Source organism: Rhagoletis pomonella, unplaced genomic scaffold, assembly GCF_013731165.1.
Source record: "Rhagoletis pomonella isolate Grant_MI unplaced genomic scaffold, Rhpom_1.0 Rhpom_scaffold_00001, whole genome shotgun sequence".
NCBI lineage: Eukaryota > Metazoa > Arthropoda > Insecta > Diptera > Tephritidae > Rhagoletis > Rhagoletis pomonella.
Window position 1 is genome coordinate 61532372 of NW_023458555.1, and position 17359 is coordinate 61549730.

Below are 17359 nucleotides of genomic sequence, written 5' to 3' on the forward strand. Positions count from 1 at the left end.
CGTTTACAAATATATGACCATACACGATTGAGAGAAATAGAGATTGCGCCAGTCGCGGTACCGCTATTCCGCTCTTTGTGATTTTGACAGAATCAGCAGAACTGCTTCCACTTTTTCGTCTGGTTTGCGTCCGTAGGAAACGAAAAAAAAACTTATATTGCACGCTTTCCTTTTGTTTTCACTATTACATTTTGCCACTGCACACTTCATTTTGCTTTGTAATGTCTCAATAATTGTTTAAAACCACGCAGAAATATTAACGCACAAATATTAAAATTGTTATTTGGTTTTTTCGTATGCTCACAATCAACAATTGCACCAAGGTGACGATAATTTTTGCGTCGCTGATCAGGACTGCCAATTTGTTCTGTTCGACCGAACGTTCGATTTCGGTTTCGCTTTGACGGTTAACTGACAATATTTTCATGTCGCGTAAATGTTGGGCTTCTCCGAAAAAATAGACCGGAGACCTTGACGAAGTAGAAAATTTTAGCTTTGCAAAACGCGCACATATTGACCTTTTTTGGAATTCAATAATTTATTTCTTCTTATTGTAAGAGTATTGTAGAGTAATTAAATTTTTTACAGGCATTCTTATTTGTTTCGAGATATACTCATTGAGTGAAAGCGGAGTATATATAGCTTTAAATAAACTACCAAAAAAGATCACAGGTGAGAATGGAAATACCTTTCACCTTACTGCAATGGTGGCATATGAAGGTGAAGAAATTCAGCACTCGCCTGAGGATATGGGCCATTATACGGCAATCTGCTTCAGAGGCGGAAATTGGATTCAATATGACGACATGAAAGAAAAGAAAATAAACTAAAAACACAGTGTCTATTAAACCAAAATTAATATTTTATGTTAAATAAAATAGAGCGAAATAAAAAAAAAATTAAAAATAAAAACAGATGAGTTAGAACACAAACCCCAATTTCGTTACAAATGGCTAATTAGACTTCTGCGTAAAATATTTAGTAAAGTGTTCTTTTACATACATACTTAATCATGAACATTTTTATTTAGCTGGTTGCCTTGATTGGTTTTTTGAAGGTGTCGAAGCGATATTTTTTAAAGACAAGCCTGCGAAAAATTTTTTTGTTTAAACAACGGATAATTTACGGCAAATTATCAAATAGTTAGTTTGGGTTTAGCTGGTTTCCTTAATTGGTTTTCAGAAGATGCCCTGTTTACTTTCACGGACGTTAGCAGGGCACGCGATATTTTTTAAAATATGTCCGCGGCAAAATTATTATTTTCACTGATAATTTACGGATAATTAACGGCAAATTATCCGATAGGAATTTTTGCTTTCGGAAAAAGTTGGTTTTTTGAAGGTGTCGAAGCGATATTTTTTGCAGACAAGCCTGCCAAAAAATTTTTAGACCCACGGATAAACAACGGATAATTTACGGCAAATTATCAAATAGTTAGTTTGGGTTTAGCTGGTTTCCTTGATTGGTTTTCAGAAGGTGCGATATTTTTTAAAATATGTTCGCGGGAAGATTATTCTTTCCACGGATAAACAACGGATAATTTACGGCAAATTATCAAATGGTTTGTTTAGGTTTAGCTGGATTCCTTAATTGGTTTCAGAAGGTGCGATATTTTTTTAAATATGTCCGCGGCAAAATTATTCTTTTCACGGATAATTTACGCATAATTAACGGCAAATTATGCGATAGGATTTTTTGCTTTGGGAAAAAGTTGGCCTGCCAATTTCAGAGAGGTAACGGACATAACCCAGGCAAGTTTCTCTAGCAGTTAAACTGTGTTTTATGTCATGAGGTTATAATATGGCAATGTACAATGTGTCAAATCAATCGTATTTTGGAAGTAGGAGAAAGGGGAAGAATGTGATCGCAGTTTGCGAAAACGGTAGTAGAATGGTACTACAAAAAGTACGCAAAGTATACAATTAGAAGTAAAATGTGTATTATTAATTCTATGCGAATTCGCAATATATTTGGTGTTTTAATGGAAATACTAAACAATACATAAAAATATGCATTTTTGATGTAAGTTATTCGTCATTTTCGGGAACAAACCTAGAATACCGACCGTTCAGCTATGCAAAAACGAAAAATGCAGATCAATAGAACTTTTTATGCTCATTTCAACCATGTCAAAATGATTTGGCACAAGTAAAAAATGAAGAGGTTCTAGAAGGTTAAAGTTCAATTTTTAGATATTTTAAATATTAATATCTTATGATCTTTATAACCGATTAAAAAGCTAATGACGTCACCATAAAGGTAATTAATTTGTTCTTCAGCTGATGTACATAATTTATACCTTTTTGTATTTTTAAACCAAAACCACTAAAAAACGAACAAATATTATTTTTTCATGAAATAACCTTTTTTGAAGAAACTGCATAATTAATGGTAAAGAATTTTATATTATTTAGAAAGTACAAGTTATTATCTTTAATTCGATATTACATATTTTATCATGATCTACTTTTAGGTTTCAACAATTTAGTGATAATAAAAAATTCAAATAAACCTCTTATATCTTCTTTTTTTACCTGCGCCAAATAAATTTGGTATCGTTGAAATCAGCGTAAAAAGTTCTATCAATCGGCATTTTTGGTTATTTTATAGCCAAACGGTCGCTATTCTATACTTGTTCTAGAAAATTACGCAAACGATGGTGACGCCAACGAATATTTAGTATGAATAATTTTTGGTTTTACTACAAATATCACTACAAACTATAGAGTAAGCAACATTCTGCACAAGTAAAGGAGCCGATTTTATGTGTGGGAGCGAGAAGACTGTTTTATTACAAAACCTTTCTATTATTGAATCATGGGCAAAACGCTACTCGCCAGCAGTGTTGCCGCGCCGTCCCAAGAAAATGTATCACCGACCAACCCAAAAATGTATCCAAATGTATCCAATTTTCTTTTTTTACGTATCCCTCTCATAATTTGTAAGTAAACCAAACATTTTGAAGAAAAAGACTAAGGACTTGGAATACGTGTATATATATTTTTATATTTCATAAAATCAAACATTTGTAATTTCAGTTTATAAATTACATCTTTTATACATAAGTATTTTGCTAAGTAAGTATAAAAAATAGTAATTAATATGTTACATTTGTACCTGTACACTATGAAAAGTGTGTGCAAAACTACAACTGAAACAGGAATCTGTATAAATATACATACGTATAAGATGTTCAGGATTCGATTTTGAACTTGAAATCTTTAAAATATATACATAAATATACACATGAAATGTTTAAAGTTGTAAAAATTTTGAAACTAAAAATACATTTCCTACAAATAATAAACATTAAGGGCTTACATTTACTCTATTTTAAACATTTTATGTATTATTTTGCGCTCTGCGACAAATTTGGTATGTTAAAGTAAACAGGCAGTGTTTAATTTTAACACGGTGTGCAAATTTGCACACATTAAAAGAGGAAAATGGTTACCTTTCTTAATATGCGCAAATAAACAAAACAAAAAAAATAGAGTGTATTTAAAGTCTTTTCAGTCAAATTCATAAAAATTTCCTTAAATAAATCAAATTTAGTTTTTTAAACAGTGTATTTTAAACTACATTGAGATCTTCTTTTATTTTATATTAACAAATGAAGATATGTGATATGAAAGAGATATATTTAATTTATATATATATATTAAGATCTTTGTGTGACAACATCAAGGCGCACGCCACAAATCGGAGGAGAAGCTCGGCCAAACGCTAATGTATGTGTAAGCGCCAATCCATTATTATTATTATATTAAGATCTTGTTTAAAGCATTTTCTTTAGCTAACTAAACAATTGCGCCTAAAAGCTTAAACAGCCCTGCAAAAATCGTTGGACCATGTAGTCCATTTGTGGTATATTGGAGTACTTACAAAAGTGTTCCTCTGTCATGCTGTAGAGGACCAACTCGTGACTCTGCGCCAGCTTATTGTTTGTTACCCGATAACTGCTCGTGTTTTAACGAAATGTGATTGAAGTTGAGCATTTGAAAGCACGTTTGCATGTCTGGCTGGCTGTAGCTGAACGTGTAGAGATGCTCGCTGTTAGTTGTGAGCTCCCAGCATGTTCGGGTTCAAATGCCGTCAGAGCCAACATGTAATTTTTAATTTTTATCTTGGTTTTTATTAATTTCGAAAAAGCATATGAGAAGTGAAGAACAAAAGCGTGTACAAACGAAAAAATATAGCAACAATGCCATTGTTAATATGTTGGAGTAGTTTTGTGCTACTCTGATGTAATGCAGGGATGGAGTATATGGTCCTGCCCTAGGACATCGCAATGTTAATTGGACCATATTTTTATATGAATTGTGGTTAATTTTGGAGTATTCCTTGGTCCTTAGGGAGTACTCTTTACACGTATGCATGGAGTAGTCGCGATTTTTGCAGGGAGACGGCAGCGTTGATCGGGATTATTTGGGACTTAATCCGGATCAACTGCAGTTAATTCCCGAGTTGATCGGGATTAACTGGGACTTAATCCGGATTAACTGCAGTTAATTCCCGAGTTGATCCGGATCAACGCTGCCGTCTGTTAAAGCTCTTATTACACTGCTTTGGTGAGATCTCAATGAACATACATTGCTTTATTCACAAAAAATAAAACGCTCTAATTTCACGCTTAAGTAGCAATTTTAAAACATTTAGAAAACGTCATTAATGAAAATCTATTTTTGAACGAAAAAAACTTTATAGAAAATATAAAATTTTGGCCGATTTAAAAAAGTATCCACATTTATACTGATAGGAAAAAATAAGTATCCCGCAAAAATTCGTCTAAAAATGTATCCAATTGGATCTATTAACGGCATCCCTGCTCGCGAGTAGCGTCTGCGTCGCAGCGCTTATGCGTATACAGAAACGACGCAGCGAATTTCAATTCAGTCTGCTTTCAGATTTCATAAGAGTGACACCACGCTTCGCCATTGAATATTTTTATTCGTAATTTTAGCGCGTAGTTGCCACCTATATATGTAACAATGCCCAATATGTCTGAGTATGAGGGCCAATTACAGTTTTTGGTTTTAAGAAAAGCCAGTAATGCCCAATGCTTGTTATGTGGTAATACGACTACTTGGAATCGTACCTTTAATATAAGGCGACATTATTTGTCATGGTAAAAAAGTCAAACTGCCGAACTGTGTAAACCAATTTAAAGTTTTTTGTAATGGTTTTTATGTATATATGTATGTACGATACGGCAATTTAATATATTTAGTATACTTTATTGAATACTGAGTTTTTTACAAAGTTTAGAAATTTTATATTAGTGTTTTTGAATAAACTATCATTTTTTAAAACATTAGTTTAATGAAATTAAATTAAAAAACTTTTCATGCACGTACATATAAAAAATAATTTCATAATTCATTATTTGTATTTATTTATTCATTATTTTTTTATTATATTTTATTATTATCGTTTCATATTCATAAAACAAATTAAATATAAATTTATAAGAGCGTTTTCTAACACGCGCAAAAAACGACGCACTTTTGTACAATATAGAAAAGTGGCAACTGTTACTCAGCGCGATTCACGAATACCATGACAAAATGAGACTGTATTTTTGTGCCCATCTATGCCCAAAAGCTTTCATTTGATACGCCAACGTTCAAAAAATGTATATTATGAAAAATATTAAAAATTATAAGAAAATATCAAAATCGTAAGCATATCTGCCGGCCAAAAAAGAGGAAAGGCGGTAATTAGTTATTTTCCATGAGGTCTCATCGTACGCAGAGATAAATAGTACATACGAACTAAACATTTTGAAGTCTCTAAGTAATCCATTTGCGTTAATATCATGAAGCAGACATTCGCACAAAACAAATTGAAACACAAAAACTTGATTTGAATTTTTTTTTTTTAGAATTTTTATTGGTAATCAAACAACCGTCAAAGTTAACTCCAAATGTTCAATGTGGACGATTGTGTTTTCCAAAAAGCTCTTTTTCATTTAACAAGTTAATATTAGAGACTACTACCAGAAACAAACTAGAAGGCTTTGAAATTATTTTTTTTTTTTGATTATATAACTTGGAACTTTAGATGTTATTAAAATGTTAAAATATTAGTTATTATTTGCTCCATAGGCAAGTGGTCGGTATTTTCATCGCACACGCGCCATCATGTTCTGCACGACTGCATCATCGACTTTACGCGATGCGCACAACTACTTTGTTTTGCACTCTTCAATATTTTTCACTTGTTTTCTTCAAGATTCCCTTGACAATTGACCAATATTTCCCAATAAGACGTAGCTCTGGGCTATTGGGTGGGTTGCAGTCGTGAGGTACAAAATTGATGTTATTTGCATTATACCACGGCAATGTGTCCTTGGCATAGTGGCAGCCTGCCATGTCCGCCTAGAACAGTGGCCTACTTACCTTATCTGTTGATAAATGACCGAAGACGCCCTTTGAGGCACTCATCCCGATAAACTTGACCATTCATTGTCCCGGATGGGCAAAACGGGCTACTCTTACGGCCTACGGCCACAGGAACAAATAGCTTGCCAAACCATGTTGTTTTTTGGAAATTTGGACTTCATTTTCATCTTGACGATTTGCAGCAGTATACAAATCTTGCCCTGCAATATATTTTGAATTTTTAAAGCAGTAGGTTTCGTAGTCCATAACAATGCAGTTGTATTTTTATACCCGAGCGCATTTGTGCACAAGGGTATTATAACTTTGTTCACATAACGGTTGTTTGTAACAGGCAAAACGAATCGAGATAGATATAGACAAATGTATACATAAATGATCAGGATGAAAAGAGAAATCGATTAAGCGGTGACTGTCTGTCCGTCCGTCCGTCCGTCCGTCTGTGCACACGATAACTCGAGTAAACATTGAGATATCTTAACGAAACTTGGTATGTGCACTTCTTTTGGGCATAGGACGGATGGTATTGAAAATGGGAAAAATCGGACAATAACCACGCCTACCTCCCATATAACGGTAATTTTCAGAAATACGAAAACTGCGATATTTTAGTAACTACTGAAGATTATTCACTCAAAATTGATATTTACAATAAATTTTAGACAAAAACTAAGAATATTATAAATTTTTGGAAAATGGGCGTAGCCACGCCCACTTATGGTTACATGTGTATATCTTGGTAGCCGCTGCACCAATTTCTTCCAAACTTGGCACAGTTGTTAACCTCGGTATAGCACACGAAATGGCCGAAAACTTTTAAAATCGGATAATAACCACGCCCACATCCCATATAACGGTAATTTAGAGAAATACGAAATCTTCGATAAAGCAGTAATTATTGAAGCTAATTTATTCAAAATTGACGCTTGCAACAATTCTTTACCAAGAAATACGTTTGGGATAAAATTTTGAAAAATGGGCGGGGCACCGCCCACTTATGGTCACATATATGTATCTCGGTAACCGTTCTATCAATTTGTACCAAACTCGGTGTGGTTATTGTGCTTGCCACATAGAAGCAAAACGTTGAAAATTGAAATCGAACTAAAATTACGGCCGCTTTTCATATAACAGTAAATTTCAGAAATGCTTGAAACTTCAATATTTCGAAATTTAAGGACGCTAATTTACTCAAAATGGATACACCCCGGTTTACCCTGTAGCGGTAGCTTTCGGAAAGGTGAAAAACATATATCTAATACTTGCGCCGGGTATTAAATGTTCGGCTCCGCCCGAACTTAGACTTTCTTACTTGTTTTAATTTAGAATTCATACAACTTCCGACTGCGGGATTTCGCCGTAAGATTCTACTTTGCGCCTCGGTCTGTCGCTGTTTGAGCTGTAGAATATCTCAATGAAGCTTTCCGCTTTACCTTTTGTACGAAATACTGCGATCTCGGTACGGATTTTGCAACATAACGCGACAAAATCTTCGGATCTCGCGAAAACGCACTGAGGACCTTCCGAGCACTGTTGTTATTACCATGCTAACCCCCGCTCCCTGGTTTTCTCGTAACTGCCAGGCCTTATTTGTACCGATTAAAACCCTGAAAACTGTCGAATAGTGCAATCTTTAATTTTTAGCAATTTTACGTGTACTTAAGGCCGGATTATTTATGAACTCGTGCAAAATAGTTTGCCTCGTTTCTAACTCGGTTGCCATTTTTAACTCAACTAGGAATCAAATTCGAATGAAATTTCTTCTACGTCCAACTAAGGTCATGGTCAGCTTATGGTATTTGAATTTCAAAATATAGAAATCTTTTTGGGTAAGTTATAAGCTTCCCAAAGTGTCGCAGTTTTGGTGTAATCACCCTTTGTTTTTAGGAAAAATTTCAAAAACAGTTATTTTGTTTACTTGTCGGGCAATATTTTTTTATATTGAAACGGGAGACAGTTCGTATCCATTACTTGCTATTTGAAGTCAAAGAGTAAGCACCTTCAATTCGGATTTCCAGCAGAATGAATGTTCAGTGTCTGACTATAGAGAGAATCGATGTTCATATAATTAAAAAGTTATAAGTCTGACCTTTAATTAGGTAAAAATTACGTAACTATCTGAGACCCTCATCATTCGTGATTCCAATAATTCACATGCTTATAAAAATCTTGTTCTTTAAGAAAATAACAATATTCTGATCCGATTCGGCTGGCAGCCACGAATTTGAAAACAGAATTTTATTCAAAATTTTCTTTCCTGGAAAATAATAATTTATTTTCCATATCCACCTATTTAGCTCTCTATGAGCACAAATTTTTCAAACTAGTCGCAGAAGAAAAGATTAAAAATGGATTACAAAAACTAAAATAGAAAGACGTTACAGGTTCCCCAAATTCTGAAACAGCCAAAGGAATGAGAATGAAGAATTCTTTTTAAAAAAGCTTTGGAAAAGCTGGCACATCTGGTTTGGCTTGTAAGCGGTGTTTAAACCAGAGTTGTTGTGAATATTCGCATTCGCAATAATCAATGCGGAGCTTTTTCGAATGCGAATATTGTGCAAGTGCACTGATAAAACGTACATATATCTGGCAAGCAAAAAATTGTAGCCAACATTTTTTGCTTGTGGGTATGCTACGTTAAGACTGCCCCCCTACGTTCCCCTTCTTTCGTAATTTAAAGCCAAAGAATAAGATAATAGTCGGTATTTACAGCGGAAATGTTCAACGGCTAGCTATAAAGAGAGTCGACTATTTGCGCTTTAAAATATTACTTTTAATTAGGTGACAATTATGTAACTATCGAATATTATTTTTCAAAGGCCTGTTGAAAAACTGGATGCATCGCTAGTTGTTTTCTACTTTTTCTTAGAAAAGTCCAATATTTTTTTTCTCATAAAATTTATTATGCTTAAGTTCCATGTTTCCTTTTATTAGTCTTTCAGCTCGAAACAACAACATTTAATTTTGTGTAAATTAGCACGCATCGAAATAAAGATAAAATGATATGTGAATAAGTTGACAGCCAAGTTCACAAATCAAATAAGAATTAATTCAAGGTGAATTTTATATCCTAACTAACCCTAACTAACTAAAAATCCAAAATTCACTTTTTGATTGATCGAATCATAAGTCCCCACATCGTTTTAGGCAATAAAAAAATTTAGTTAGTTGTAGTTTTTTGCATTTCAGCGACTATGTGAAAAACGCTTTTTTAATATAGTACTAACGATATATTGTAAATTTGCGTTCATTCGGCTCAAAATATCAAAACACATTGAGCGCATGGAATGGAACAACAAAACGGATTTGATGGCTTATGGTAGAGCTGCAAAACTATCGATGGTTAGACCATTCGATATTTTCGATAGTTTTGGGCGTCACCATTCGATAGTATCGATACTATCGCTAAGAGAAAAATATGGGATCCTTACTACGGCACTATTTATATTGAATACGGTAATATTAGAAGAAAAAACAGAAATGTTAGTTTTAAACACAATTTTGGTGTGCTTTTTTTAAAATAACAAATAAGTTATTTTAAGCAACAAAAACAACACGTTGGTAGTCTAAATTTTAAACAATTTACTTAAACGGGGAAAATTCGAGTTTTTCGAGTAATCAAAATGTCAAGCTTTTTAATTAGGTTTCTTAAAAAATTTTTGAGTATGCACTTTTGTTGTTTGAAGTAGCTAGGTCTCACTGTTGATTTTTGGCAATTATTTGTATTTGAAGGTTTCCGATAGTATCGCCATAGTGCGTACCATTCATCGATAGTGGTGTCAAATTGAAGCTATCGATAGTGCCATCGATAGTTTTGCAACTCTAGCTTATGGTACCGACAGCGGTGAGCAATTAATTGTGACTGCCTGCAACTAGGAAAAGCCGTGCTCAGCTAACTAATAAAACAAAATTAATTACAAGCTGTTCATTACAGGTGAACCTTACCAAGAAGTCACCAGGGTACTAAGCTGATCTAAGACTTTTATCGTGATTCCAATAAGTCAAACTATTATAAACAACGGGGTACCTTTTTAACGAAATAACAAGATTTTAAACTAATTCTGCTGGAAACCAGTCACAGAAGACAGAATTAAAAATGAATTACAAAAACTAAAATCGAAAAACGCTGATGACGTAACAAGTTCTCCAAATTCTGAAACAACCAAAAGAATTGGTTCTCCAAATTGGAACACAACGGTGTTTAAACAACGATCTTGCCATGATGCTATATCGTGAAGATGAAAGTCAGGAGAATAAATCCAACATTTGCAGCCCCGATGCAATTCTCAAAAAGGAATTATTGCACCGCAATAACAAATAAAATAAATATAACTGACAGTCCTCTTATCTGATATAGCGTCCATCGAAAAGAATTTACAATTTTGTGGGGTGTCAAGTTTTTCAAATTTGACGCCTCGAGCGAGCTGTTATTTAGTAGCGCAGGTTTGATTTACGACCCGTTGGGAAACAGGCTGTAGCCCGAAAAGGCAGCAAAATTACTCTTTCATAAATACAATGTTCCATTTTTTTAATTTAAATACTAAATAAAAAAACACATTAAAAATTACTACCTTTTTTCCATTTTTTATTTACCTAAATCCCCTAATGTACTCACCAAAATTATTTCTTAAAAATATTTGACATCCGCATTCGCATCCGCGGATGTCTAAAATTCCACATTCGCAACATCCCTAGTTTAAACAATGATCTCGCCATTATGCTAGATTCTTCAAGGTAAAAGTCAGGAGGATACATCCGACATTTTCAGCCACGATGCAATTCTCATTAATTTTTATTAAATGTAATATTCCAATTTTTGACTTCAAGTATTAAATAAAATAAACATTATTAAAAATTACTAACTTTTCCATTTGTTATTTACCTAAGTAACTTAATTTACTTACCTAATTTTTTCCTAAAAATACTTCACATCCGCATCCGTGGATGTCTAAAATTCTACATTCGCAACATCCCTAGTATATACGGATATTCGATTCTAAAAATTTACGTCAGCTGTATAAGATCGACATAGTATTTGCCGTAATAAAAAGAGAAATTCCGAAATACCTGAGTGCGAAGAGCTTGAAATGCTTACGATATGAAAAATGCTCAAAATCTGAATCAAAAAGTTAGTCGACTTGCGGAAGGTTTTAAGATCAGGGCGAATTTTAATAAGAACAAATACGGCAACCTGGTGACCGATGTCCAGAGCGTGCGAAATCGACGCAGTCCATTCCACAAGAAGGGTGACGCCGCATGGTTACAACAAGATGTTGGCATCAGCCTTTTTAGCATGGCGTATAAGATCTTAACGAGCGTGTTATGTCACCGTCAACAAAGTAATTGGGCCTTATCAGTGTGACTTTAGGCCTGGTGAATCCACCACCGGGTATTAACAAAAATCAAATCTTGGAAAATACCCGCGAGAGAAGGATCGACACTCGCCACCTATTTGTCGACTTCAAAGCCACTTTCGACAACACTAAAGGAGTTGCCTATACGCCGCGATGTCTGAATTTGGCAATGCCGCCAAACTGATACAGCTGTGTAAAATGACATCGACTTCATCGAAGTTTTTTCTTCCTTTCTCAAGTTGGATATGTATACATTCGCTATTTTCTCATATGCATTATTTCGGTTTTCAACGGTTTTTGTGTATGTGTTGTGTACATGTTTATTTATAAACGGATGTGTTCCTTTTCTTTCGTACGTGTTTATTGATATATCTGTACTGTAGTGTTTTCGGACGGTACTAGCTCTTACTGCCAATATAGGAGTATTACATATATGATATTCATATGTCTATATTCATCTTTACTCCTTTAGCCCGCCGTTATGTGAACAAAGTTATAAATTGCTTAGTTACCATTTTTCTTACCGGGTACCGATTGCAGTCGAGTGAAAGTGTCCTATTAAGATATTTAACTTTCTTGATAGGTGTAGATTGTATAAGGAAATGGATAAGCAACAAGTGTTTACGGGGTGTGCTTAGCTCGGCGGTTAGCGTTGTTGACTTTGCACATGAAGATACGGGTTCGTTCCCGGCTGAAGTCTACAGAAAGAAGTGTAGTGATCTCCTAAATAGCGGTTATAACTTCTACAGCTTAGACTTTGTTGGTTGGAACTCAAACAGTTTGTTGAAATAAATATCATTACGCCACAATAACAAAGGGATTTAAGTTTAAAAAATACACCTGTGATTCTCATTCAAGAGTAAACTTTTTCGGCTATTAAACCATTTTTTGGATTGGTTTGCCCGAAATCGTCCCAAGTAGCACTTGTCGGTAAAAGTTACTATTCGTTGGTCTAACAGCCTAATTTGCTACAGAGCGATGACGAGTTCGAATCGACGTCGTTACGACGACGTTCTGGTGAAGTCGTTTGATCGAATCGAAGTCGTTACCACGTTGGTTTGGTGAAGTCGTTTGGGTTAACTCGATACAAAGTCGAAACGAAGTCGTCTTCCATATAAAATTTGTACTCTTTTAAACTAAAATTTAATGAGCTATAAAAATGCTTTATATTTATTCTTTTAATTCAGATTGCAAAGTTTGAAATTTTTAGGAATGCTTTCTAATTTGTTTTTTTTTTTTTTATGTTAAATATTGACACAATTTGAAATTAGATTTGTAAGGTTTTTGTTAAAGATTTTTTTTTTTGTTTTGCTAGTATATCGATAAAGTAGTTTTTGAGATACGCGTATATCATATAAGTGGGCGGTGCCACCCCCATTTTCCTAAAAGTTCTTGAAACAAAAAACACTTCTTTGCTAAAGAGCAGCAATTTTGAATAATTATTGATGAATTCCTTAGCCACACGGCTAAAAAAATCTGAAAGTCCGGTATATAAACAATATAAATCCAAGGCCGCATTTAAGAAAAGTTGCCTAACTTCGACAGTTTTTATGCGATTACAATAAATGAGCTATCAGTTTATTTAAAAATAGATTTTATTTTAGATAGTACTGCATATTTTGAAATTGTGGAAATTATCGATGGTCAAAATTTAAAAAATTTGAGAAATATAAGATTTTTTTATTTTACTCGATAAAAATCCTAACCGACAAGTTCGCCAAGTCCGACAATAGATTATTATATACCATTTTAAAGGCCTATATGTATATCCTCTTCTCAGATCATATTCGTTTTTTTGAAATCGAATCAAAGATAATCATTAAAAAACTCATAAATATACAAAATCGTATTTTCTGACCTAAATCGACAGGTCGCGACCTCTAAATGACGTTTAAAAAATCTTTAAAAATGGCTATATTTCTCATGAAAACGAATAAAATTAGGGGTAGGGTCTTGAAATTTCCAAAAAAGACATTTTCGATGGGTACCCTAATATATATCCCCATAAGTGCACTTAACTCGTAGTAATTTAATTGTACAAATTCTAATTTGTCCTATGGTTCACGCTATCTTTTGTTTTATTTTCATCGACGACAATCGCATCATCTTAATTGGTAACAACAAAAAAGGCCAAAGCACTCGGACGTGTTCTGTTTGATCAGGTATGCCGACAATTGAATCTACTCGAGGCGGATTACTTTGGATTGGAGTATCAGGAAATCTCCACACACACCAAATATTGGCTGGACCTTGAGAAGCCATTAAATCGACAAGTTGGCTTGTCACTCATCGATCCGGTGCTTCGTTTCTGCGTTAAATTTTACACTCCTGACCCAGCGCAACTTGAGGAAGAGTATACAAGGTAAGTTCGGCTAACAATTACGACGTTCATTGTTCTATGAAATCGAACACATTTATGTACATATTAGAGCTGGGAGTTGTATCCGGATTTCTTGAGTATCCGAATAATCCGGATGTTCAAATATCTGATTAAAAATTCCAAATATCCGGTTAACAAACTGAGCAGATATTAAAGGGATATCCGGATAACAAAGTGAACAGATTTTAACTGGATATACGGATTTTCAAATCTAAAAATAACAATAAAAGCGAGCCCTATTTGCAATTATATAGTAAGCTTCAATTTATCGAGCATATTTTTCTTTTTGCAAATATGTAGATATAAATACTAGTTAAACGTCCTACAAAATGTTTACACTTTTTCATACCTGCTATTTTATCGTAAGCGACACTGTGATTATAGAGCTTCATTGTGAATAGTAGTTTTAACTGTAGTCTTAACCAAAGCTCTCTCGACGTTTCCTATAATTGAATGCTTAAGCAGCTTATTTCTCTGAAGGAAGTGCAATCTGCCGTTTTGCAACTGCAGCTGCGTTTACAACTCCGTCGTTTCTCGTTTGGTGGGACCTTTTTTGCTTTCTCAAGAGTTCATAACATTTAAAACTTATCAGAAATATACAAATTGACACCAATATGGCTTTTCCACTGAATCCCAATTAAGTAATGCGCTCTCCCATTTGTACTTAATTCCCACTCTAATTACCCTTCGAATTACGTAATTTACCATACAAAATTTTGAGAACATTTTTTGTTAATCCAGATCCAATTACCATGCGAATTACGAACAAATAAGCTACCATCTTTAATTTTTACCGGAAATTTATCGAAACCAGTTCACAAATCAAAACTGGCACTTCTTCTGTGTACGAAAAGTAATGTTTACACATGTGTACATCACCAATTTAATACGGAACATTGTAAAGTTTTAGCAATAACTTACAAAATTTTTTAGCGAAAAAAAAACCAAACCACAGAGGCAGAGGCAGAAAACTGTCAAATCGAATTAAGAATGTGCCCGTGGGAATGGGGTAATTTGCGATAGTAATTGAGGTTTGCTCGATTCGGGGCGCCGCACAGTGTTTCGCAGGCGGAAATAATAGTGAATAGCGATTTCAGTGAAACTTGACATGTGCTTTAGTTTTACTTAGAAATAGAGAATTATGAAATTTAGTAAAGTTGGAATAATTGCTACGCCCTCTACTCTTGTGGGCGAAACATTAAATTTCATCCGATTTCGGCGATATTTAGTTTGTGGTCTTTATTTTATTAGAAAAACCTAAATATAATATATGGGGAAGATTGGATCACTATAACGTCCAAAACTCACAAAAAATGTGGGCTCAGTCTTTAAATGTGATGGAATTTTGATGAATTTTTGTTCCTTGCTTTCTACTCTCAGAAAGTCGCGCGCAAAGATCAAATTATTTATTCGAAAACTACAGAAAATTCTCTAAAATATTCGTATAATTTCAAGACCTGGCGGACCGGTACTCACACTTTTTTTTACTAATAACCTTTAACATCAACACTTCAAAGTAATTTTTTGGTAAGAAAATAAGAAAGTACCAAATAAATGATAAATACCTTCACCCGAATATTCCACGGCATTTTAATAATTGATTACAGTTGAAAAAGAAACACTTTCTTTAATGGGTTAATCGCCAAAGGCAACTAAACTGATTAGTCAGTATCGCGCCCATTTCCGTATTTTTATTTTTTTTTGGAAATGTATCGTTCATGAAGAAGGGGGGTGAGTAAATAATGTAAAATTTGGTATTTATGCCTTTTACTTTTCCCTCTCCCAAGTCCAACCCGTTTTTTTTTATCAACTGTAACCGTGACTTTTTTCTACCTGCCTTCATATAGTCGAAACACTGTGCGCCGTGGGAAAACCGTATAAGAAGACAAGTTCTGTAAATCGCTGAGGGAAAAAATATTAAAATCAAGCAGCTTTGCGCACTCAGCTACAGCCAGACATATAAATGTGCTTTCAAATGTTGAATTTCCATTAACATCACAGCACGCGATTTGTACGGATAAACATGCACTATGTATACATGTGGGTGTTGTCACCGTCCTGCGGGAAATGTATTTCACTATATGTTAACTTGAGGTTGATTGGGAAAGAGCTAAGGTCATTATTATCTGTATTTTCTCTTTGAGGAAAGCAAACTATATTTCTGTGGCGATGGCCGCGAAATAGTCAAGGGTGGTTACCTCTGCATGTGATGTCAATTAATTTGTAACTAATTAATTTTGAACATATAATATATCGATGGCTGAGTGGAGGATCGACCTATCTCGGCAGCCAGTTCGAAAACGCTCTATCTTAAAAAACTTTTCAAGAACGCCTGCGGTATGCAGTTTTATAGCCCATACAATTTTAGTCTAAGGAAAGCATGTTTCAAACGGCTACAAAATCCCGTGAATTTTTGAGATTTTTTTTGTGACGGATTTTTGCACTTTTTTCTATATAGGCGTGAATTTCTTATGAAATAAAACGCAAGAGGTCGTTAGCAAGAAAATTTCAAAATATGAACGCCGGTTTTTGTAAATAGCGCTTTTTATATTAAAAAAAACCGACCGTGATTATATGGTTTTGGTTAAAGCTTGGATGGTAGTTTTATAGAAAAATAACAAAAAAAAATTAGGTCGAAAAACATTACGAATATTTTAAAAAAATTTCTACAGAAATTTTTCTGTTATAAGATACCCTTATTGTTATCCTACACTGCACTGAATTTTTTAAATAATTTTTTGAAATAATCGTGTTTTTTTAAATTTCAAAGTCTTCTTTAAAAAAAATTCCGATGCCAGAGAGAAAAAATAAGTACGCAATTTTACTATAAATTACCCATATTATCGCGAATATATTGTAATCAAATATAATGCAGTGTTATATCAGCCATTTCCATACAAAATTCTGAATTTTCTGATTACAAATCTATGGAAATATTTACAAAATTGTGCCGATTTCAAATCATTCGAATTTCATAGTATGCCTTATAATCTTATTTAATACACTGATACAGGAAATATTGCAACTGAATTCGAAATTGCCCTCTTGAGACCAGCTAGTACGGCTAAATGGATGCACCTTTTCGAAACTATTTAACTTTGTTGTACATTTCCTTTCAAGTTGCATATAAGATTTTAATTTTATCAATTTTCCTTATCATAATTTCAGGCCTTTCAGCATTCTTTTTAACCTGGCAATTTTTTCTTTTAATCTCTGGATTAAAA

General features: G+C 33.9%; 1 protein-coding gene across 20 annotated transcripts in view; it reads left to right on the plus strand.

The window, feature by feature from the left end:
• LOC118746855 (FERM, ARHGEF and pleckstrin domain-containing protein 2) overlaps positions 1-17359 on the plus strand; it is a 491681-nt gene that overhangs the window by 231998 nt on the left and 242324 nt on the right. For all 20 annotated transcript variants that reach the window (XM_036480813.1, XM_036480822.1, XM_036480830.1 and 17 more), the window contains one exon: positions 13885-14117. In XM_036480813.1, coding sequence (XP_036336706.1) covers positions 13885-14117 — 233 coding nt within the window. The remainder of the gene's footprint in view (positions 1-13884; positions 14118-17359) is intronic.